General features: G+C 40.9%; 1 protein-coding gene across 1 annotated transcript in view; it reads right to left on the bottom strand.

Annotated features, from left to right (window-relative positions):
- Positions 1 to 24,402, bottom strand: part of LOC133416317 (neural cell adhesion molecule 1-like) — a 212,954-nt gene that overhangs the window by 44,288 nt on the left and 144,264 nt on the right. The window contains 9 exon segments of the mRNA XM_061703151.1: positions 1,697 to 1,726; positions 4,410 to 4,552; positions 5,619 to 5,779; positions 7,900 to 8,017; positions 8,116 to 8,253; positions 10,499 to 10,642; positions 10,718 to 10,838; positions 10,840 to 10,928; positions 12,892 to 12,966. Of these exon segments, the coding sequence (XP_061559135.1) occupies positions 1,697 to 1,726; positions 4,410 to 4,552; positions 5,619 to 5,779; positions 7,900 to 8,017; positions 8,116 to 8,253; positions 10,499 to 10,642; positions 10,718 to 10,838; positions 10,840 to 10,928; positions 12,892 to 12,966 (1,019 nt within the window).

The following is a 24,402-nucleotide window of genomic DNA, read 5'->3' as shown; positions in this document are numbered from 1 at the left end:
CCTATAGTATTAAATAGGTAATTAATTAAATTCCCCAAAAATAACATGACGATTTATTATCATTTTATTATTAAATTAAAATGTTTGACATATTTTAAATAGCCATTTTGACAAAGGAAAAAAACTCATCTAACTGGTCATTGAGCGCAAATGAGCTACTGAGAACAACAGTAGTGCTAACTACATTTGTGTCATTTTTAAGTGACGAAATTAAGAGACAAAGGGCATATCTTTCAGATGACTAGTGGTCTAAATCAAGATTTAGTTCCAATTTTGACATATATAGTGGGCAGCCTACTATTGCACTTTTCCTGATTCATTAATGCCCCACTGGGCCAACTTCCCATTTCCAAGATAGCCATGGCGATGAAACCAGGCTTCACCTCCTGCAAAAACTTCAGCGGCTGATAGAAGACTCAGAAAGGATGTAGTCCTTTAGCTTGGGGGACAGTGCATCTGCATGTTAGTATAGGTGAACGCAATTCATCATCTCTCATGAAATATTAATAGATTTGACGGCTGTTTGGAGTAAATCTGTGGAAAAACTATGATTTCTGTAAAAAAAAAAAAAAAAAAAAAAAAAAGATATCCAGAAGAAGTAATAATTTTCATCACAAATCACCAACATATAAATCCCCCAGATTTTATTGCAGCTATAAAACTTGAAATCACTCGCCTGCAAAATGACAGCTCTCAGTGGCTCAAATGTTTACGCACCCCTGGGCTAAATTTTAATTTCAAGAAGAAAAATCTGGCCTTGTAATTTGCGTGCAGCCATTGCCTTGAATAAATAAAACCTTTCCCTAAAATATGAAAAAGTTAGGTTTTTATCTCTTTTATCTCTTGGTGACCGTAGATGAGGTATTAACAAAGTTCTTATTCGGAGAAAGCAAAAATGGGTGTCAATGGAAATTGCAGTGACATGAAACTTTGCATTGCAGTAACGGACTGAGGCAAGGAAAAACCCGTTCCATGTTGGCACAGAACCAAATAAGTTTGGTACAGTCCAATCACAACGGCATCGTTCAGCAATTCGTAAGGTATTTCCCTCAATCTCAGAGAACCAAGAAGTAGTCTGCTAACTAACAAACCGTGGGACAAACACAAAAATACAGAACCAGATTATTATTATGATATTAAGGTTACCAACCCCTGATCTAGACTCTAGATAATCATATCAAATCATCACGTATTTGTCTTTAGACTTGGTAAAGCAGCATGTGGCTTATATCCAAGGTTGTTATGATATCACAATGTTATGTTACAATAGCAAAGCTTCCTGTGTGTACTTAAAGAACATTGGCTTGTATGCCAGAAAATAACTTGCTCTCTGTGTGATGGTTTGTTCTATGAACAGTTAGTGCACCGCGGTTGTTTTAAAAGGTTATTGTATCAGACAAAGTAGACGGTATTTACGTTGCTGGATGGGCAGCAACCCCTCAATTACCCCACCAGACCGTGACTGTGCTAAATAATAAGAGGCTTTACAAAGTGAACAAAAAAGGAGAAAGGTCTATTTCAATAATAAACTAAACGGATGAAATTAAGTGTGGCACGTGACTAATGTGGAAAGTTAGTGATCGGCTAACAGCACGCAGGCTGAATGTGGGTTGAGTGAAAACACTTTTGGGAGGTGCTCTAACGTGTTAAGTCTGGGGCCCGTGCAACTACGGCTACGACTTTTTAGTCGCCATACCTCGTATTGGTCGGGTCGCGTCCACGAAGCCTGGAGAGGACAAACACACACACACACACACACACACACGCACACACACAAAAAACAACAACGACACAGTGGGGCTTTTGTAAAGGAATCACATGGGGGGAAGAGACTCAGCCACAGCAATGGTTTTTAACATTGGGAGCCCAAACATGAAATTAATACTTTTTCCCCCATTTATAAGCATTTTTCAACAAGGAAAAAAATCAAACAGATTTTTCATGTGGAGTAAAAATGTCCTCACACGATTATAGTGAGCAAAATCATTACAGTTATCATAATTATCAAGATTTTGCTAAAATAAATAAAAACAAAAAAAGCGCAGATAAAAACAAAAAAAGCGCAGATAAATGCACCAAAAGTATTTTACCAAAGCACATTTTAATTTAACAATGAAATCAGAAACCCCGACACACTTTTTGCAGTTTAGAAATGATAAACACCAGTAACCAATTTCCATTTATACACATTTTTAACGATATGAACAGAATTAAAACTGAAAGGAAATGTTTTCGTGTGGTGTGACCTCTTTAGCCGATAGTTCAGAAAAAAAAATCTTATTATAGAGATCAAAATAATCAAATATTGATGAAATAAATATAGAGGAAGCAAACAAATCACAGATACACACACACACCGTAAAAACTGTTTCATGTTTAAGAGAATAAATAAATTAATAAATCAGCAACCCCATGCATTTTTGGGATTCAAATCTTAAAATGAACTTTTCATGACGCAAGATCCCATGAAAGATGAAATATACAGAGTCCTTGGTATACAACGGCCTTCCGTTCCTAGTCTATCCTAATCTCCCACTAATCTATGTTCACGCAGTAGTAAAGAAATAAATACAGTTTATATTTGTAAGTAAAACACTTTTGGGACACCGGATGGCAGAAGCTGAAAAATGACAATGATCTCCAGGGACACTAAATATGCTAGTACTGATAATTAAAATGTTAGTGTGGCTTATGGAAAAGAGTCTCAAACAAATTTAAAAGAAAAACTAAGCGCTATTTTGAAACACACTCCAAAGATATTTTTTAAAAAGGAACTTTTCACCATCATACATATTACCAAAATGACCCGCTGTGCTGAAAAACGCTATATTTTGCTTTTCAATGCCTACTGTACTCTACTGTGCTAGTACAACAAAAATGTCTATCTCCGGGAAAAGTGCAGCTCCGATTAGTTTCTGACAGATGCCCCCCCCCGTTGAGTTTCTGCCTCACTGCTAGCGTGACTGCACATTTCCTACATTCACACTAATTAAGAGTTGGTTGCATTCATAGCGGAAAATAAAATGACATCTGTCAAGTGTCCGTCTCCTACACTGTCAGAATACATGTCGACTTTTTGAAAAGAGCTGTGACATTTAATGGGAAAGCCTGACCAACCGTCTCTACTACCCCCCAGCAAGTCATCTTCTTTGTAACTGGAGATGTAACTGCCTCAGTCAGCATGTATTCTTCCGTCTTGTTATACGAAAGAAAAATGCCCTTTTCATGGGACCTTCAAAAAATAACCAGGCTGGAGTTTTGAATTTGTCCATAATTTCAGTCAGCATGTATTCTTCTGTTGTTCTGTGACTTGGTTTCTCTTTTGGCCCTGTCTCCTGTTCATGCAGTCATTGGTTGGTCTACATGCCAGTCATTAGAAAACTGCCATTAAACATAATCTCATTTTTAGCACTGCATTCTCAACACTGCAATAACTTTGACTCAATTCATTTTAATCCTCAACAGGGGCTTTTTTTTGGGGGGGGGTTGGGGGGGGCAATTTTCTTCAAATATCAGTTTCTAACGGGAGCGATTAAAAGGCAATAAAGTCTTGTACTCTTCACAAGGTTAAACTGCTTGGAAATTATAGCACAAGAGCAGAATTTCATTAAGCAAATGACGCAAACGGCTCAAGTTCCACTTTAAGCAGGCTATACAGCGTTTAACATCGCTCGGTGTGATGCCGTGCAGTTGTACAACCTCAATAATAAACCTGTAGACTCTGACTGTGTCAAATCAAAGCAGGAGTCCACGGATTTATCATTTCTTTTTTCTTTGGTTACATGCGCGATTTTATTTGAACTCATCATTTTTCATCATATATACAGCTTTGGGGGAAAAAACAATGGTTGGTGGTTTGTTGTTTGGGTAGCAGGCTAGTTAGCGAAGTTAACGCTCCTCAACTGATTTCCCCCAAAATTCGAATCAACGTACAAACTGAGGAGCTTGTTTTTCACTTTTCACAATAAACTGTAGAAAATATAAAATACACTGTGGTTGTAACGTCCATTCATAACATCACACGTTATCCTTCCTAAACCAGGAAGTGACCTGTTAGCTAGCTAAAGCAACAAATCGTTTCATGCTTTTTTTTTTTTAATTTCTGAAAGTAAGGACCTTGTTTCGGTCTTCTATTGCTATTAGCTTCTTCTCTTAAAGGCAGACATTTTATGACATCATGAAGATAGAGGATTGATAATAATGTTTTTTAGTCCTTCTATGGTGTTTTGCATTTTCTTTAGCATTAAAGCTAAACATATTTAGCTAAAACAAGTAAAGTAAAGTTAAACTGCGAGTGGCAATAAAGCCCCTTTTTGAGGAATAAGTCGAGGCTGCTATCTTACAATGCAATTTGAACACGCATGATATAATATTGACAGGCCACATAGCAATTTGCTCTCCATCTTTACCTGCTCGCCTTCGGAGAACATCCTGTTTTGGAAGCTCCAGGAGATGGAGGGCGTCGGGTCACCCGAGGCCTCGCAGGTAAGGGTGACTTCCTCGTCGAACTCGATCGCCGTCTGGTTGTTCAGGTAAGTAATCTTAGCTTGCACTAGTTGGAGGGGAAAAATAAATTCATTAAAAATTCTATTCCCGTCTCCTTTTAATAATCTCTCGTTCGCCGATAATCAGCTCATGGATGAATGTTCTATTATTGAGGCCTGATTATCAGCTGCTTCCCAAACACAAATGAATCAAGGAGCCACGCTGAGGGCCAAAGTGCTTCAAGAACCCTCGGGAAGCTGCTGCCTGCTGATGGGACCACACAAGCACAGGAGTGTACGTCATTTAAAAATGTTTAATTAAAAAATAATAATAATAATTCAATGAGGTTGAAAGTGACATGTACAAAGTGGTACGATAATGAGAATAAAATCAGTGTAACAACTCAAAATCTACAACTAAAATTATTGTCTTTATAAAAAAATATTTTTCTTTTATTATTGTTTTTTTCTGTATTATTTTTGTCATGGAAGGTGAATATAGAAAGAAAAAAACTTTACTATTATTATTATAATTATTATATTACTTTATATGAAGAATAAAAAATAAAGCATGTCATCATTATTTTATGCTATTATTATGCATTTATTTATACTGTGCATAATCACAATAGTATTCTTCTATATTCTTCTATTTTTTAATTTACATGTACCTTTCAAGACAAATTAAACAGAAAATACAATCGCAATAATAAAAGGATGAATTTAGTTCTAGTTTTAGGTTATAAAAAAAATACATTACGGAATCCATCAATTAAAATTTTTGGAGCATTCATATTTATAAAATGCGATACTGCTTAATTATGAAAATACTTACATAATACTACTACTACTTTTAATACTTAAAAGTTTAGTTTATTTAAAATATTTTTAATCCACATTCACCTTTAAATTACTTTAACTCATACACTCACATTTCTACTTTTTTCTTATTTTGTACGTAGTTTGCTTACAGTAAATGACTTGTTTACTTTAAATGGAGAAAAGTAGTTACTAAAAGTGTGATCAGTGCTAAAATTAACATATTTTCAATGGTAGATAAGGAAATGTGGTATCAGTGGTACTTATTTTCCTTTTTTATTGCCGGAAAAAAGTAAACTCATTATTTTTTCTTACCGAACACATTGAGACTGACTTCCTGGCTCATTTTGCCCGCCTTGTTCCTGGCTATGCAGGTGTAATCTCCTTCATCCACTTTGATGACATCTTTTATCACCAGCTCGGAGCCGTCCTCATTCAGACTGTACTTATCGCCTGACTCAAGGATGACGTTGTTGCTGCCGACCGGGGAGAAACAAGAGGGAAAATAAGAGATGAATAAGAAAGACAAACCTGACTTCCCATCACGAGGGAACGTGGACAATGGATATCTTGGCTTCGGCAAAAATGAATTTCTTTGAGGTTTTATTTTGACAAGTCGGGAAAAGACAGCGTCAATTCCCCACTTTGCTGGATTTATACTTAATTCATGGCATAAAAATACAAAATTTGACAGAACAAGCTTTTTATTTCCCAATTTACACACAGTAGTTTATCCTGGTTAGAGCGTCAGCCTTACAGTTCTGAGGTGCGGGGGTTCAATCCCCGTCCCCGCCTGTGTGGAGTTTGCATGTTCTCCCCGTGCCTGCGTGGGTTTTCTTCGGGCACTCCGGTTTCCTCCCATATCGCAAAAACATGCATTAATTGGAGACTCTAAATTGCCCGTAGGCGTGACTGTGAGTGCGAATGGTTGTTTGTTTCTATGTGCCCTGCGATTGGCTGGCAACCAGTTCAGGGTGTACCCCGCCTCCTGCCCGATGACAGCTGGGATAGGCTCCAGCACGCCCGCGACCCTAGTGAGGAGAATCGGCTCAGAAAATGGATGGATGGATAGTTTATCCACTTCAGTGTTGGTAGTCCATGTTCAAACTGTTACCTACTGTCAAAACAAATCATAATTATTACATTGAAGAAATATTTTCTGCCGTTGGTGGACTAAGAATGTTCATTCCTAGGAAAGCTCAGAGGAAAAAACACAGACACACACAACTCCTTATGTAGCGTCACTTCAGCTGACAGCTAACGCAAACGGGCTAACGCCTAAAGTTGCTGTCAGGAACGACCTAAGGTTGTTTTTTTTTTTTTTACATTAATAACAGTTTCTAGATTTAGTTTCTAGTCAAAATACTCCTAGTTTTAAAAATTACAGCACACGCAAAGCTGGGGGATTTCAACGAGGTGAACAACTGCTGGAGAAAGGCTCCCATAAAGACAGTAAAAGCATCATATTGTATTTTCCACACGTGTAGGTAGGACTTCATCCACCCCCAACCCAAAAATTAAATAAATATATAATGTTTTTTTTTGTTCCCGATCGTCAGGCTGTCGCACACCGAGCGATACGATCTGGTCCAATCTGCTTCGACCGTATCCTTGTAGACAGCTGACATGAGGATTTCGGCTGTTCATCAGCTAGCGTTAGTGGATGCCTTTGCAGATGGATGTTCATCGCACTTACAGACACAACCTTTCATATTTTCTCATGCTACCGGTATTATTTTCAGTCAACTATTGCGCCGACAAACCACCTGTTGATTTCAGCCAGGCGTCCGCGTTGCTAATGCCAAATGGTGATGCTGTTTTCTGTCCGACCAATTGTCTGTGGTAAAGTCGATGCGTCGACTAATCGTGAACGAGCCGCATGCAGCGGACTTCTCTAACGCTTTCACCTGCGTCTGCTAAAAAAAGACAGATAGATACTATCTTGAAAAAGATGGATTGGCCTTTAGTTTTCTCCTCACGTACCTCGCCTTCCCAACACAACCCTCCTGTCGCCGAGGCCTCTTCATCATCATCATCATCATCATCATCATCCTCCTGACACATCATGTGGAAAACAGGATGAGCGAGAGCACATCCATCAACTAGCACTAGCGAAAAAAGAGGAGCCTTATTTTGTGTTCTGCAGTCGATTGGTTTGGCTGTGTCATGTCTTGATAAAAGATTGCGAATTTCCTTAAATACATTGGTCGGGTTTGTTATTTAAATAAGACTAATAGAAGCCTCCCTTTTATTGTTATTGTTCACTTATGGATATTAAATAGTTAACTGCTGAATCGAGTTGAACTATGGAATGCACAATAGTCTATCACTAACCTACGCTGACGCAGTAGTAAAGTTATCATTTTAACGTTTTCTTACACCACAAACTAGTAGTTCATTGTGTGCCATTCGTATCCTGGAAACCTCGTCAGTCGAGTTGCATTGAAAATCGAGAAGCCCCTTCTGTTTACCTTACCAATTGAACTGTACAAGTAAACAGCGAAAATGTGTCGGTAAAACATTAAGGCAATTCTGAAATTCACATATGAAAACCTTCTCCATATTTGCAATGTATTCGGGTCAAGGTCAGACGTACTAGGTCCATGTGACGGTGGGTTCGGGGAAGCCATCGGCGTCGCAGGCCAAGAGGGTGGAGCCGCCCGTGTCGGCCGTGGCGTTGACCTCGGTCTGCCTGGCGCGAATGGTCGGAAGGACTAAAAACATGAAGGTCGCAAAATGACAAAAGGAGTAATTCACCGTAATGACTGTACTACGATTTCTGAGGGTGTTTCGCCGGTCGGAAAAAGCTCACCGTTAACGACGACGTTGATTATTTTGAAGTTGATCTCTCCCGTCTCCATCACGCGTGCCTCACAGTTGTACGCTCCCTCGTCGGTCTTCTTGATGCCGCGGATCAGCAGGTGGCCGTTCTCCATCACGTTGTATCGCACTGCAACAGGAACCAACAAAACCATCCGAAAAGAAAAGACTTATTGAGAAGGTGAATTATTTGGTTCCTCGAGGAAGAACAACGGTGTATACTGCTTGTTGAATAGAATATAAAAAGTCAAAATCTGGTCTAGAATGTACCCTGCCTCTAGTTTGTATGCATATATAGTAAAGATTGTATAAATTATGTAATTTTCCCTCATAGCTGCCAAATGAAAATGTGTTTTCATTTCACTGAAAGGAAAATGGGGATGAATGCATTTTATTGGACAGTAATAATCCCCATTAGTTTCCATAGTGACCTACCAAAAAGGAGAAATAAAATGTTTATCTTAGGGGGAAATAAAAGTATTTTGGTCTTTGTAAAGCCAAAAAGCCATGTGGAGTGCGAAATTCCGACGTTAATTACTCCTCCTCCTTCAAAGCAGAAAAAGAGAAGTTGTAATGATTCAACGGGAGGCAGTCGAGGCCAAATTGAAACGGCTCAATTATGCTAGCTAATCGAGGACCTGCTTTAAAAAGGGAGCTGCGAGCGTCTCGCCGCCACGCGCAGCTTGACAACCCGTTGTCGCCTCTGATTACAGCGGCCATTAACGCAAAGAAATGGATTGAGCTGCATTAAGTGAAACCAGGTGGCGGTTCTCACGCGTCGCTCGGTCCGACTGACCTGCCGAGCCTCCTTCGGGCTCAGCGGCACGGTCGTCTTTTTCACATTTTAGGCAAATTCTGTGCTGAAAAGTCAATTGGAAGAAGTTTAGCTCTCCTCATAGATGGGGTCTGGCGGGGACAATATAGAAGTGCGCCCTTTTGACTTTGGGGCTGCTTACAGTGTACTGTTTTTGCTATGAACTGATTAAAACACTTTTTTTGTGTTTTGAAGACTGCAATCGTTTCAAAACAGGCCTCAAAAGGGAGGCTTTTAAAAATGATTACAGGACAATCAGCTGATGCGTAGTGTTTTTTTTTTTTTTTTTTTTTTTTTTTTACAAAGGGACATCGCCAACTACAGGCCTGGCATGCTTATGACAACATTTCCAGGGGTTTGTGAAGAAGAATAGAGAAAAGCGGAGGTGTGAATACTAATCATGCAACATTGAGGGACTGGGTGTGTTCTGAAATATTCCTTCAACCAGGCCTGAAACATGTTATCGTTTTATTACCAGCATCTTCCTGGGCTAACAAGAGTGTCTTGCTCTAACACAGGGCAGCTGATTGATGACTCACAGCAGGACCATTGCACCCCTACGTCCAACCCTCCTGTCACGACAGTCAATTGTTGTTTTTGACCCACCGACGCAATGAAATTTGACAGCGCGAGAATCTGAACCCGACTGCATCCTCGACTTTTCAGAACTTCCGCACTATTGTGGGGAAATTACCTTCAATATAGACCTGCTCACGCAGTGACGCATCAAACTGACTGTATTAAAAAATACACTCTGTGTTTCTGATAGCGACGGGCGAGGGAGTCTTACATTACTTTATATTTCTGCTCCCGCTCATGTTGATGGGAAACCCAAATTCCCTCCAGGCAGATTTTCTTTCGGACACTATTCAACTCAATGTGCTGGGTAAAAAGAATCAAATATTCACATTCATTCCATGATGTTTTGGGAGAAATGGGCTTTGTTCTGAGTAATGGGCAGCAGAACAGGTGACTAAAAAAAAATCCTAATAACATTTTCAATAACATTTTACCCATAAAATTTGAAACTTTTGGCAAAGAGAAGTCGTATTATCTCCAGCGTTCTTGCTTTTAAAAACATTATGTGATTAATTTCACCGGAAATGCATGTATTACTCCTTTTTCTGGGACTTGGGTTTCTCATTAAGCTGCCACCTTCCTGCACCGTCTGATTGTCCCGTCATTGGATGAATTTTCATGACTGCCTCAATCATTATAGCAGCACTGTTCATTGGTCAGGAAGCCACTCGTGTGTATATGTAAAACACAACACTTATTTAGTATTTTATTTTTTAATATTATTTTAATATTATTGACTTATTTTAATGAAAAAGTCACAGGGAGAGAGTCACAGGGAGTTGTTGGCTTCAAAGGGAGTGGAGGGTAAAGTAACATGACTGGTTCTAGTCTCCCCGTCTTGTTATTTACGGATTCTCCACAATTAAGAAATTTTCTGGTCCCTCGGCAGGGCGTTCTAAAAGTGATTAGCATATCTGGAGTTTTGAATTTCGACTGAATGTCGAGGGACAAATTGAAGGACGTTTTATTCGGATCATCTCACCGTCTTTGTTGACCTGGATCCTGGCACCTTTATGCTTCCAAAGGATGAAGGGCACCGGCGAACCGACCACATCGCAGATGATGTCGGCATCATCGCCCTCGTTGAACTCCTGCGGGCTGGGAACATTCTTGAAGGTGATCTTTTCTGAAACCCCAAAGTGTAAACACGTGATCTGATTGGTCCTATGCTGTTCAAAATCAAAAGTTACGGTTGACTTACGGAAGATCTTGACTTGGACCGTGGCCTGGGCCTCCTTGTCGCCGTTCTTCGCCACGCACTTGTAGATGCCAGCGTGGTCCACGTCGGCGTGGTAGATGGTGAGGGTGGAGGTGGTTTCGTCAGTTGCGGCTCACTTGGATGTTGGGGTTGTTCGGCAGGATCTTTTCCCCATTGGGTGCAAACCAGTCTATGTCTTTAGCATCTCCCACCACTGAAGAAGAAGTACAAAGTTGATTTAAATGCATATCGGTTCCACAAGTCTAAACAAGTGGATTTCTAACTCGCTGGCAAGAATAGATCCCCGAGCTTATGAGTTCTGCCTGAAAGGGATAGCCAAATAAAACCCGGCTTTATTGTTGCACCTCTGATGCCCAATTTACCGGAAACACAGTGTGAAACTTCTCTCCCTCCCCCTTCGACACTGGCCGGATTGTACCTCTGATATTACCTCAAAAGCCGACAAATTAACGGGTCGACTTCAACTGCACCTAGCCATCTTTGGTACATTACACAGCCGGGGAAAAAGCAGCAAAAATGCCGGCCTAGATTGCGAGTGGGAAAAGGCTATTTCCATGTTCCATTGTGTTTGACAGCAATTGTGCTGACGTCTCCATGGATCTAACTGTGTGTGAAGCCGCAATGGCAAAATCAATGCTGGCTCTCCCGGGTACACCTCTTCTGTGCCACAAAGGCAGTGTGAAAGCTACAAATAAGAGGTTGCGAACATTTTTCAGGGATGAAATGCTGCGCCTGTATTTTAAGAGCTTTGGAAAACTGGAGCAAAAATCACTTTCCTTCCTGGAACGAAAGTGGGGGAGCTGAAACATATTCGGCGGGAGCCAACAGCAATAGCTGAGGGAAAATGATAAGATTTTTTTCGGAAACAGTCCTAGCAAGAGACGACCAAAAGAAAAACCACGTGGTGTTGGAACGCACCACGTCCGGCTCAGGTGGGATCTCCGGCGTAAAATGCCTGACTGGCAACCAGGCGCTCGGAACGGAAGACTTTTTGGCGGCAGTACCGCGGATGAATGAGTATTTAAACAAAAATGCAGTTGGAATAATATGAAGTGGTATCCTAACGCCTTGTCCATTGTTAGGTGAAACGCTCCGCGCGGCTGGCTGACCAAGCATGTTTCATTTACCGCACACGCTCTCTTGTAATCTGACGGACATCTGCCGACTACAGCGTCTGTAATAAATGACCGACCTCACGCAAATACCACACAGAAGACAAACCGATACCTGAGTTTGGCCGTGACATTCAGTGGTGGGAAGTACTGTGCTTACTCCAAGTAGATTTTTCAGCTGTCTTTACTTGAGTATTTACTTATATTTTGTAGTTTCTAATCCTTTCTTTGTAAAAAATAGGCTTGGTAATTTTATTACCTCTGCGGACAACGACGACATGATGTAAACAGAGAGTAGTAAAGTCAACCGCAATTGAGGTCTTGAAATAATTGAGATCTTGGGTTCTTATAGAGTGGGGGAAAACAGGGACAGCAGCGACATGGAGGAATATGAACAAGGCAGCATTAACGACGACAGAAGCAAGATTTTTGCCAATCAACAGCATTTTTAAGCCTAAAACCACAAGCTTCTGGCAATAAAACTTCTCTGTGTAATCTGAAAAAACAAGTAAATTATCATTAACTACGTTTTTTTTTTGTAGCTGTTCACAATGTTAGCAAACCTGTGGGAAAACATTTAGATATTTTGCGATGTTTTGTATAAAAGTCGAGGCAACACAACCAAGCTCTTATACAACAGCATGTAGCATTTAAGGTGATTTTATTTTTCCTTCTTCTTCTCATTATGAGCACTGTGTAAATTATTAAAAGAGGGAAATGTTTTTGTGTAGAGAAAAAAATAATTTTTTATATTTTACTGCAGGAAATGTTAGAGTCTGTAGTTTAAAAAAAAAAAATGTTTATATAAGTACAGGAGTAATGGGAAAATCACCACTTCTATTTTTACCAATCTTTTTACCCAAAGTACTGAATCAGTACTTCTACTTAAGTACAAAACTTTGACTACTTCTGGCACCTCTGGCGAAAATTGAGCACATTTTTTTTCATTTCCTCTTCTTCAGTGTGATTGTTTATCGTGATTGGCAAATGCTCAACAATCCCCATTAACGTTGCCGGTAGACCAGCGTCCAGGTGCTCACTTACCTTCACAGAGGAAAAACTTGGACTCTCCCACACTGATCTCCCTGTGTGTTGGAGTCACCTGCACCTGGATGGCAGCTGCAATGAGGGAACAAAAATAATTAAAAAAAAATATATATATATACCGTCAGTAAAAAGAAAAGACACAAGGTGGACAAACTAGTCTGTCAGAGATCATAGTTAGAATTTGGATTTTATTGTGATTATTGGCAGTGCCAACGTGCAACAGATTTGACACATTCTAATTCTGAAAATGTTGTTCTCGGTCCGGCAATAAGACAGAAAAGCAAACATAATTAGCTACTTGTCGGGACTTTATTGCTAAATAAACAGACAAATCACTGGTCTCCTAATTATCTACAGTGCTGTTTTTAGACTTTTGTGTGTCTGTTTGACTTTGTCTCTGCCATCTGCCCATGTCCTTTCTCTTTTCTGTGCGGCAGAAACCTTCAAGCCCAAAGTTTACGACCAAACTGCTGGAACCAGGAGCACCAAAGTTCGACAGTTTCAAAGTCAATCTAGGAACAAATCGAGTGGTTCAGTGTACAATATAGACAGAAATCCTTATGTTAAATTTAATACCTTTTAGTACAGGCTTTTTGTTCTAGTAAATTCAGGATACTTTTTAAAACCAACCTTCCATTTAGTTGCAACACTGGTTTTGAGAGTGATTAAACTACAAACTTCGGTCATGACCAATACAACCTAATTAAAATAGGAAAAAATAAAATAAATAAATAAATATCACTGAATATGATGACATTTGCTACAAAAAAAATTTAAATTCTTGCAATTTTTAAATGCTGTTTACATGCTGCTGTTTTGGTTGGCAACAGCATTTCTGAGGCATTTTGTAGCATATGCATTGGAGCACTGAATGGTTCTTTCTCCCATCCTTTCACCAAATTTCCAGATCGTTGGAAATCATTAGTGTTGCGGGATGTTTCTTTCAGTTAAACTGCATTAAAAGGACCCCATAAAATGTAACTGTCAAAACGTGGAAATATGGCATTAAAAGTTGCACGCTAGTAAAGAAACGTACGATCAAAGAGCATTCGTAAGCCCTTATTTAGTTGATTGATATCAAAGCGTCACTCATCTAACTCCAAGGACGTGGTCTCGGTCCACCTGTTAACTCTTATAATTGACATTAACGCCACCCAGACCCGAGCAAATATAAGAAGCTCTTGCTTTTGTTTGAGCTCAGCTGCTCCTGAAGCCAGGAGAGGATTGCATTCTGGGATGTGGTCCATTGCACCCCCTGAACCAGAATTATGAAGTAAATAAGAACTGTGCAGACAAGAGACTGAACCAGCATCGCAGTTATTTGTACAGTGCGTTTATTCACTCGACTGCAGCGTATATGAGGAGTCTATTAGGGGGTATGGCATTTATTTGGAAGGAAGCCTATATTTTTACAACACATTTTGATAAAAATGTTGTTCATAAACAATGTTGCGTGATTAAAATAAAATATATTACAAGGTATGTTAGGTGAAATCAGAAATTGAAGCAATCGTAGCGAAACGCAGAAATATCCGCCAAGGCTTAAAACATTTGCCACCTATAAAATCAACGGGAAATGAATAATAATAATCGTATTACGTCATGAGCTCTTTAATACAGCGAAGGGAACTTGCAGAGCGGCAGCAGCTAACACTTCAGACTGTGTAGATGCTGCTTTTATTGGTTAGCATCAAAGTTAGCAGTGCAGTTTTGTTGATTAGAACGGAGGCCGCTATTGGAAGAAACTGTATTTTCTGGATTCCGTGTGCTTGAGGCAAGCGTGGGTTATCTCGAGTTTCAAGTTATTACATCTTGAGGTCAAGTGGCGAGCACAGACGCGCTACCATGCGCCTCGTCTTGGCAGTGCCAACAACACAAACAAAAGGCGACAGCGCTGCGCTGGCCCGACACGCTCATCAAAAGCTTTCAGCTGTTCATGGAACATGTACCTTGCGAAAGCGAAGCCGCTGACCGCGAGGAAGACAAGAAGAAGAAGCGCAGCGACTGTCTCCGTAATATTTTTAGCTGTGCACTCCAAAGATTGATTTTTCTCTCGGTGTCGATAAAAGGCGCCAGACTCAAGTCATTCCAGGGCACTTTTGGCAGATTACTTGGATGGTGTGAGATGTTCAATCACAGAATTTCCTTTAACATGTCTAAGTAAAAGGAAAAACAGTTTTATCGAGCTTCTTGTCATAACTACAATAAAAAAACAAAGGTGGATAGTGTAAGAATTAGGTGGAAATCGAGTAGTAACCGCTGATGCCATTTTCACGATAGTTTTATTCATACAGATTGTATCACTTTATGTCAATACATCGAAATAAAACCCTGATATCTACAGTATTTAACTGAATTTAAAGAAGTAAATTTATTAATTCAGTCTCTCTCTAATTAGTGAGATGAAAATCTGCAAAGTCGAACTACAAAAACAAAAGAAGCTACAAGCAGGTTTTTTGTTTTGGGGGGGGGGTTGTTTTCCAGATTATATGTATGTCACCTATCTGTCCTGGGTTAACTGCTTCCAACTGGGGCTCATCTGGGAAAATTCCATCGTAAGAGTTGAAAGTATGAATTCGCATTTCGCCAAAAATGGCTGCTTTAAACCAAAATGGTCGACTTCCAGATCGATTTCATGCATGGGTCCTTTGGACTTTTTTGTCCATCCTGTTATGATGGTCCTGTCCACCAAATTTCATGTCCATCAGTGAAACTGGTGTCTGGGTCTTATTTTTCTGGATTTACCGAGAATCCTTGAAATGACCAAACTTTGACATTATGCCTCGCCCTCAATAGATGACGTAGGTAAAAAAAATTAATAAATACATCCTTGCAATTTAGCGTCATTCATCTGTCTAGGATACCTGCTTCCAACTGAGGCTCATTTGGGTAAATTCCCTTGTAGGTGTTTGTCAAAGTATGACCACTAGAATTTGTCAAAACGGCTGCTTCAAACCTAAATGGCCAACTTTCTGTTCAATTTCGTTCATAAGTTCTGGAAACATTTTTCATGCGTCCTGTTATGAGAGACATGTCCACCAAATTTCATATGAAACGGTGAACAGGCGGCTATACTGAGGGATTTTCTCCCCCACCCCTGATCATGACCAGGATGGCAAAGGCTTCCTTACGACACCTCGCTTCGGTGAGTGGTCTGTGTGTGTATCGCATTCTGAATTCTGATCCTGTGTTTGATAAAATAAATCCCGTTGAGCCTCCACGATGTCGACACGTCACACGAGCAGGTGGGAGTCTGTCTCGTGTCTCACTGGGAGATTCGTGGGAATCCTTCCCGAGAACCCCCACTACGTTCCCGGCCCGATGAGACGCGGATGTTTCTCAAGCGAGTCATCGCTTCTTGACCAAAATACGACGCTCCTGTTGATATAAAAGCAAGGGTGGCAAACCTACACCTTGTGAGCCATGTACATTCCGTGAGAGCATTTGATTGGGCCCACCAGGCAATTCTAAATAAAGAAGTAAAACCTCAAAGGAACTGTTATAAAAAGCTGCAAAAAGCATTTCAACCCACAAGTGCTCATCTTCTACTGAGAGGACAGAATTGAACCATGCATCTAATTATTGGTGCCTTCTCCACCAATGAGATTAGGCTTTCAATCAGTCTTTAATTAGTTACGTAAAAAAAAAGTACATTTCCAATTCAACGTGTACTTCTCTGATTCAATGTTAGGCCCCTGTTAACGTGGCTGCTGCATGGAAAAACCACTAGTCCCTCGCGTACCGTTTGCTTTTTCAGGTTGGAGGTAGATACAAAGAAAACATCGTATCCATTTCGTACCCTCGCGTAGATACCGTGAACCCCCTCCAAGACAATCCCACTGATTAAATCTGCGGTACTAAAGACAACAAAAACAAGTGCAAGGTGTGAGAAGAATTGCTTTTCCCTGAGCCATTTTCTCACTCCGCATCCTCAAAATAGCAACTTGCCCTCCGCCTCTGAAGAATGAAGGCGGCCGCCGAGCCTCGTGTGTTGAACACGTGTGAGACTTTTTTTGATAAAAGCCAAGAAAGACGAAAGATGATAGCCCGCGGTGCTTTCCCTCCCACAGGTACTGTTAACTCACTTCCATCACCTCACACGACCCCAGAAAAGTAAGACAACATGCTGTTTAACTTCATCAAATGTGCTCCCCGAGACACAAAGAAAATATATTTTGAGTCACAGGAAGAATTGCATTTTTGGAAACCACCACAATGCCCCCTTTATGGTAAAAACAAAAAGGGTGAATTTTCTGATTTAAAGAATTATCCCAAAAAAGTTTGGTACAGTTTGAGGTCTTGAGTAATGTTATAAACTCGGAATCCATTGTATGAGACACAGTTATGCTACAGACCACATACACACGATTACGCAAATAAACAGCTTTACAAGGTTCCGAAATAACTTAAGGGTGTGAAGAATATAAGCATAACTCACAGATTAGCCACTAGAGTTTTCGAGTAAAGATTCCCAGGAGATTTGTGTCAGGACAAATGAAAACCAGTGAGTAAAGAGTGCCAATCATTCTCCACTGGAGAGGATTATGGACTACAGCAAACAGGCTTGGAGGCACATTCCAGAACATAAATATTTATATAGGACCTCATTAATTTAACGGCGGGTGCATGAAGCAAACAGGAAGTGGTCGGAAGCGAGTCGACTGGTGCGAACTTTAGGTTAGAGGCACTTTCGTTGCTATCGCAGATCAGGAGGGTTTACGCGGTTAATTGTAGTCTGGCATTCGGCTCCGACTGGCTCCAACACAAGGAGGCTACAAGTCACCGAGCGGTGCTTAGCATGCAAGTGGCGCGAGAGAGAGCAAACACTCTGCAGGGCAGTGCAGACATCATTGTGAATGCGCCAGACTGAGACGCTTGCACTCAGTTCACGTACGCTTGGAACACAACTGCCTATGGATGTACAGCTTGGATTCTTTTTGGTTTTTGTTTTGTTTGTTTTGTTGTTTTGTTTTGCTCTCCCTCTTTTAATTTGCCGAAACCAATTGCTACAAGACTTTATTAAAAAGTTAGTCCGCCGACTGCAAACCCAAGGAGCTGACTTAATTCCTACAACCGACTGATTGCCCACCCGACCGACCAATCAACTACCTGACTACCTAACTAAACAACCAACAAACAAACTGAGCGAGTCAGCTACCGAACGACAGTGGTGCCTTGAGATAAGAGTGACCCGACTTGCAAGTTTTTCCAGATACGAGCCATCGATCAGAAGATTTTTTTTGCTTTGACTTGCGAGTGCAAAAAGCAACACATGTAGACAGCCAATATATCAATACTCACAGGCATGTATTCTTTATCGTCTGCTGAAGCTTAGATGAGCGAGTTTCCAGCACAGTAAGTGCATCCGTATAGCTATCTTATACTGCCCCCAGGTGGCCATGGTGTGCAAACCAGAATGAGCAGCACAATTGTGCACATTAAATTGTGTTGTTTTTGGCTGGAACATCCATCCATTCTCAATACCGCTGATACTGTTCAGTCACGGGGTGCTGGAGCCTATCCCAGCTGAGTTCAGGCGAAAGGCGGACTACACCCTGAACTGGTTGTCAGCCAGTCGCACGGCACATATAGACACAGACAACCGCTCGCACTGAAATTCACACCTTCACTGAGTGGGAACTGAACCCCCGCTGCCTTCACCAATGTCAGACAAATGTACCACTACACCATCAGTAACTTGAGGCTGGAACAAATTAATGGCATTTCCATTCATTCAAATGGGAAAAGATTATTTTTGAGATGTTTTTTGAGTTACGAGTGTGGTCAGGGAACGAATAAAAAAAATTAAATAAAAAATGAAAGCTTAGCTGTAATGTACATACAGGCACCGGACACGCTGGCCATCAAAGCTCGTTATTTTCCACTTTACCATCTTACTGTCCTGGGTGTAGCTTCGACCTGCAAATTTTCTGGCTTCTGAGGGTAGCATCAGCAGTGAAACAGGCACCTCAAACAAGCCTATAAAGTCTAAACTGAGATTTAACAAAAAACCCTAATGTATGGTTTTAATCCTCATTAACACTGCCAGCCTTCCCATTTAACATAGATATTTGACTTCAAAAGCCGTCAATGGCAGTGAATGTGTTAAGTATGCTGTATAAACCCTTCAACTGGTTGTACGCGGTTCACCAAAGTTCACAACCTCTCGAACATGCTTCATGGCTGAAAGGGACATAATCCAAGGTTGTTCAGATCTGTTCAATATGTGTGAGGTTGTTTCAGGGGGGTGCGAGAATGAGGGCGACTCTGTGCAATATCTATTCATGAATCCCTCTGGGATTCTCCTTAATGAAAGCATTCACCTCGCATGCTCCGTAATGAAGGGGATGAAAGTAGAGCTTGAAGTGAAGTCAACCCGAGAGACCAGAAAATGATTGTCGACCAGCGTACAAGTTTTCTCATCTGATCTGTTCTAATCTCCGGGCCCTTCCGTTTGTGTCCTGTGGTCCATCTACAAAGATCGCTGCTTCAAAGTGCTTGCGTGTGTTCTTCACTTTGTATTGTAATGCTACAGGTGGACCAACAAACAACAACAACAAATTATTTGCAAACGGCGGACGAGCTGATCAATGACTAATCAACGGACTAGCTGACTGATTAGCCGACCAACTAACTCACTGGCCAAACAATCGATTGACTGACTAATCAACTAACTGACCATCTAACAAACTGACCAACTGAACAACCGAGCGACTGACTGCCGAACCAACTAACTGATTGACTAATTGATCAACCGACTAAATCGTTATCTGACTGACCAACCAACCACTGACCACTACTCTAAACAAATTGACTGAGTGACCAACCGACTGACTGCCTAACCATCTAACTGCTTGACTGACTAACCAAACAAATGACCAGGTAATTGACCAACCGACCAACAACTGACCGACTGACCGAACAACTGTCTGAAGAACTGACAAACATACCAACAAACCCAGCGGGTGCCTAGCCAACTAACTAACGGACTGACTGACTAACCAACCAAACAACAGGCCCAACATGTAACAAACTGACAAACTAAGTGACCTACAGACAACTACTCAACTGAACGAACGACCAAAGAACTACTTAACTAATTACTGCCTTACTAACTGAGCATTCAAGACCGCCGGATTGAAATTATCGACAGATGCTGATTTACTAAATTGGTGACTAACCAACTGACAAACCAACCAATCAACCAACCGCCTACCTGACTAACCCGCTGACTGATTTACTAACGAACTAAACGACTGACCATGCGACCAACCGACTAATTAACCGAACAGCTGACCTACTGACTGACTGCCTAACCAACAGACTGTCCAACTGCCTTACAAACCAACCAAGAAATACCTAACTAATGAATTCTCCATATGGACCTAGTTTTGGGAGAGACTGAGGTGGACACAAAAAAAACAAAAAAAATGGACTAAGAAAGGCGGAGGCTGGACTGGTTGCTAGAGAGACACTGAATTGCTTCTTGAGGACAACTGAGGTCCCCTTGAGCAAGGCACTGAACCCCCCAATTGCTTTGTGACATTCTAAATATTTTAGCTATGGGCAGGTGCACAAAAGTAGATCAAGATTTGATTTCTCATCCATGGTCACCTTTTCACTTCCAAATATAAAGAATACAACAACAACAACAAAAACAGCAACCTCTGCACCGATGCACTACAGGTAAGAATCAACAGCAAATGCCCAGTAATTTGGTAAAGCATTGCACAAAATATTTCTCTGACATAGATTTCATTGAAATGAGTTTTAAGAGGCTTAATTTGCACAAACGTTTGCAATGTAGACCTTGAAAGCTTCATCACGGAGGCTCATTAAAAAAAAATCTGTGTTCTTAGCCAAAAATGCTCCATATGAATTTTTAGATCTGCTCATACTACTGAACACAATTTCAAGACATTCTTGGCCCACCGCCTGTGTCTCGTCAGTTGAAAAATGGTTGAAAGGAACACTCTGAGCTATTATGTCTCTCTTTTAACAGCCTAAGTGAACTGAGGCGTAACATCCGCAGCCATGGGTGACAGTGTAGTGAATGCTGGCTGCCCGAGCATATGTCTTACATATGTCAAGCCCTGCAGGACACTTTATTTTACAGGTTGCCTTCCTTTATCCAATCAAAAGATATATGCAGCAGAGCCTCCATTTTGATTTGCTGGTTGGACTGACACCATTTTTTTCTCCTGTGGCCTGATTTCAATATGGCTATTGAAATCATGCAGTTGGTGTTACTCAACCCTTGGGGGTTTACAAGTAGTTGTACTGTTATTAGTAACTAATATAGCTTGAACTTGGTAACCTGTAAGATTTCATCAGTCAGGCTTCCTATGGGATTAATGACACTACGACGTCAAGCAATTAGGCCTATTCTGGAGACTTGCAAGTGAAAAAATGCAGATAGCATTTTCTTTTAATTATTCACTACTCCAACTAGCACCGAGCATGTTGCCCGCACAATTTATGTTGGCGACGCAAAATAAATGAGCCTTTCAGAGCATATCCTAAAGCTGTCTCCACCATTTATCATTAACCTCCTGTACTCGGAGATGAGGCACAAAGCGCTAAGCAGCCTTTTCCGCGCGCTGTGTGCGGGTGTCTGCTGCCTTAATCAAATCGACACAGGCGCGTCAGCTCCTAAGCCCTCCGAACTCTTCGCAGCCTTCAGTCATTCAGCAGCCGCGGCTTTGTGGGGATTACAGCTGTTGCCATCGCTCCCCAAACCCGCCGACCTCTTTACTTGTCATCTGGAATTATTACAAGTGGAGGGAACGCAAAGGTCTCCAGAAGAAATCAACAGTTTAGCATGCTGTACCAATAAACACTTCTGTCATTTCTTATTCACTGATTTGGCGAGGCCTGAAATGACGGACAGCCAAAAATGTGCTACAGGGCAGCAAAGCGAAAACCTCGAAGGGATGTTAACGGATAAAAATTGTGTTGTTTTGGCTGTTTTTTTTCCACATTAAAATGCCACTCAGGAGCCTGAATTTGAAAATGGGTCCTAAACGCAAGTTCTGAAAATGACACAGGATGACTTGCGTATTGATGGCGTTGACCATCCATCCATTTTTCAAATGACAAATAAAAATGTCATTTTGGCTCTTCAGTCACAGACAAAAAATTGCATTTTGGGCTTGAAAACAGTTCGTCACAAAAATACAGGATTTGCACGTGCAGTCATTTCGGTTTGTTTGTTCATGCAAAAACAGCACTATGGCCTGCAGGACTTCATGGTTGTGGTCTGCGCACTGACGGATGTGGACCGGGTGTGGAAGTACAGACGGCAGTAAATTCTGGTGGCGCTCAGGGAGACTCAGAAAGTGACGCTCAGCTCGACTGACATATATAGAAGATATATAATAGCTTGGTGTAAGATTATTTTCTTTTAAAATAAAAAACACACTGTAATTTCAAAAACAGCACTATGAAACATTAAAAAGCAAACGGGACAATGTGCATCAAAGTGCTAAAAATGACATTGTTTCTATGTAAACTGCCTGTGAAACTGTTGTCTGGGTAAATGGAGGTCTTGCACATGTGTGGGCAGTTAAAGCAGTGTAAACATTGATCTTTGAAAATGGCGTTAATTAATTTTAAATGTACGTTGTGGCCAAGCATGAGTACGTCACAACCAAAACAACCATGGCGGAAAACAGTGCTACCGCCCCCAGCGTAGACACATTACGGATATACGTCAAATTCTCAACAGACAGACCCAAACTTAGGGTAATCAAAGACAGTTTCGGGTAACACTCACGTGTGTTGTGTTTCTTTACACTGGCATGGCATTAAACATAAACTGCACTCCAAAAGCAATTACAGCACCCCTGCAACTCTCAAAGCAGTGCAAGGTAGTACTTAGTGAAAAGCATTGCAATATGCTCAACAGCTCAAAAGCTTCAGTACTGTATGGAGATTCACTTTGCTGAATGTGATTCTCTGCTCGACCAACACAACAGTTAGCATTGTTTTTCCTGAAAATGCGTGGGCCAACGTGAAGTTTCACTGCAGCGCCGCTCTAAATCAACAAGTTATTTGGAGAGATGGTCATCATCATAAGTGAGTTTAACAACTCTCTTTCATCGTACGTTATTGAGATTCCACAGCGTTTACAGTTATTGTTCTCGGCAGCATTCCAACATGGCCGACTCGCTCGTTAACCCTCATCACTTTGAGAGCTAAAATAAAAGATCTGACCTGACCTGAATATGCCTTCCAATTAAAGTTTATCACAAGGTCACATAGACCCCCGTGAGTAAGGTTGGGGTTATCATCTGGAACATTTAAATAGTTGCTATGAAGAGGAGGCTCGTAAGTGACAGACTTTGAGTAATTTAAGACATAACTAATCTCAACGAACAGATGATTAATCCAACCAACCTGTCGATACATATTAACTGTCACACAAGAATAAATTGAAATCAACTACTAATGTAACATAAAATGTTAAACATATCAGATAAAACATGACCTTTTGGCCTCAAGTGACAAGAATATGGAAGCTTGTGTGAGCAGTGTACCTCACTCAGTGCTCAGGGTTTCGGTCACAAACTTTGGTTAATACAGTCTACGGATGAGAGTCCAATTAAAACAAAGGGAATAGGAGCCCCCCAAAAAAACTAGCATTGGTGTTAAACATGCCTTGGCAATACTTTTGCTTATGAAAAGCTAAAAGTAAAAACCAACACGCAAAATATGTTCACAAAAAAAATGCCAACATTGCCTATGGATAAGAGTCCGATCAAGCCAACAGGAATGGGAACAAAAACAGGAAGTAGGATTCTACCAAACTAAAACTACTACTAAACATGACGTGAACCCTTTTTGCTCCTAAAAAGCAGAGTTAATCCTGTGATTGATTGATATGAGGTCTACTTAGATACACGGGCATGGTATGAAGACATCATGAGTGATGGTCGTTCAAACTTGTTGCAAAATTGTTGGAATATTGGGGCACATTTTTCACCCAAATTTGTCTCAAACTCCAACTTGTACAACTTTTGGACCAAACTTGAATATACCCCTAATATACCCCATCATATAGCAATCATCCTTCAGTCTATGCAATGGTGAGTAGAACAATTGGAGTACAGTAGTAGTAGTAGTCGAGATGTTTTCACCATAGGAGAGCTGTTAGAACTGATCATAACCTCCATTAGACTCCTTCAAAGAGGCCGTGTTTGACTTTGACATTTAAAAAGCTTTGTAAAGAATACAGAGTGAGGCACCAGCTACTGACGGGCCCATTTCTGATATATATACATTTGATATTCCCTTTCAAGTTTTCTGTTTTTGGGACGACCTGGCACACGCCGATTGCTCACGTATTCCGCTCGCGCAAAAAGGCCAAAGTGAGTGCAATTGCCAGTCTGCGCCGTAATTAACTAACGAGGCCAAAAGAGTGAAAGCCACCCTCTTCCTTTGACCTCGAGGTGGGCCCTGCATCTCAACACCCTGATAATCACTGTGGAGCCTCTGGTTGATGCTGGG

The sequence above is a fragment of the Phycodurus eques genome, chromosome 17, assembly GCF_024500275.1.
Source record: "Phycodurus eques isolate BA_2022a chromosome 17, UOR_Pequ_1.1, whole genome shotgun sequence".
NCBI lineage: Eukaryota > Metazoa > Chordata > Actinopteri > Syngnathiformes > Syngnathidae > Phycodurus > Phycodurus eques.
The sequence above is the reverse complement of the archived record's forward strand: the minus strand, read 5'-3'. Positions and strand labels throughout refer to the sequence as shown.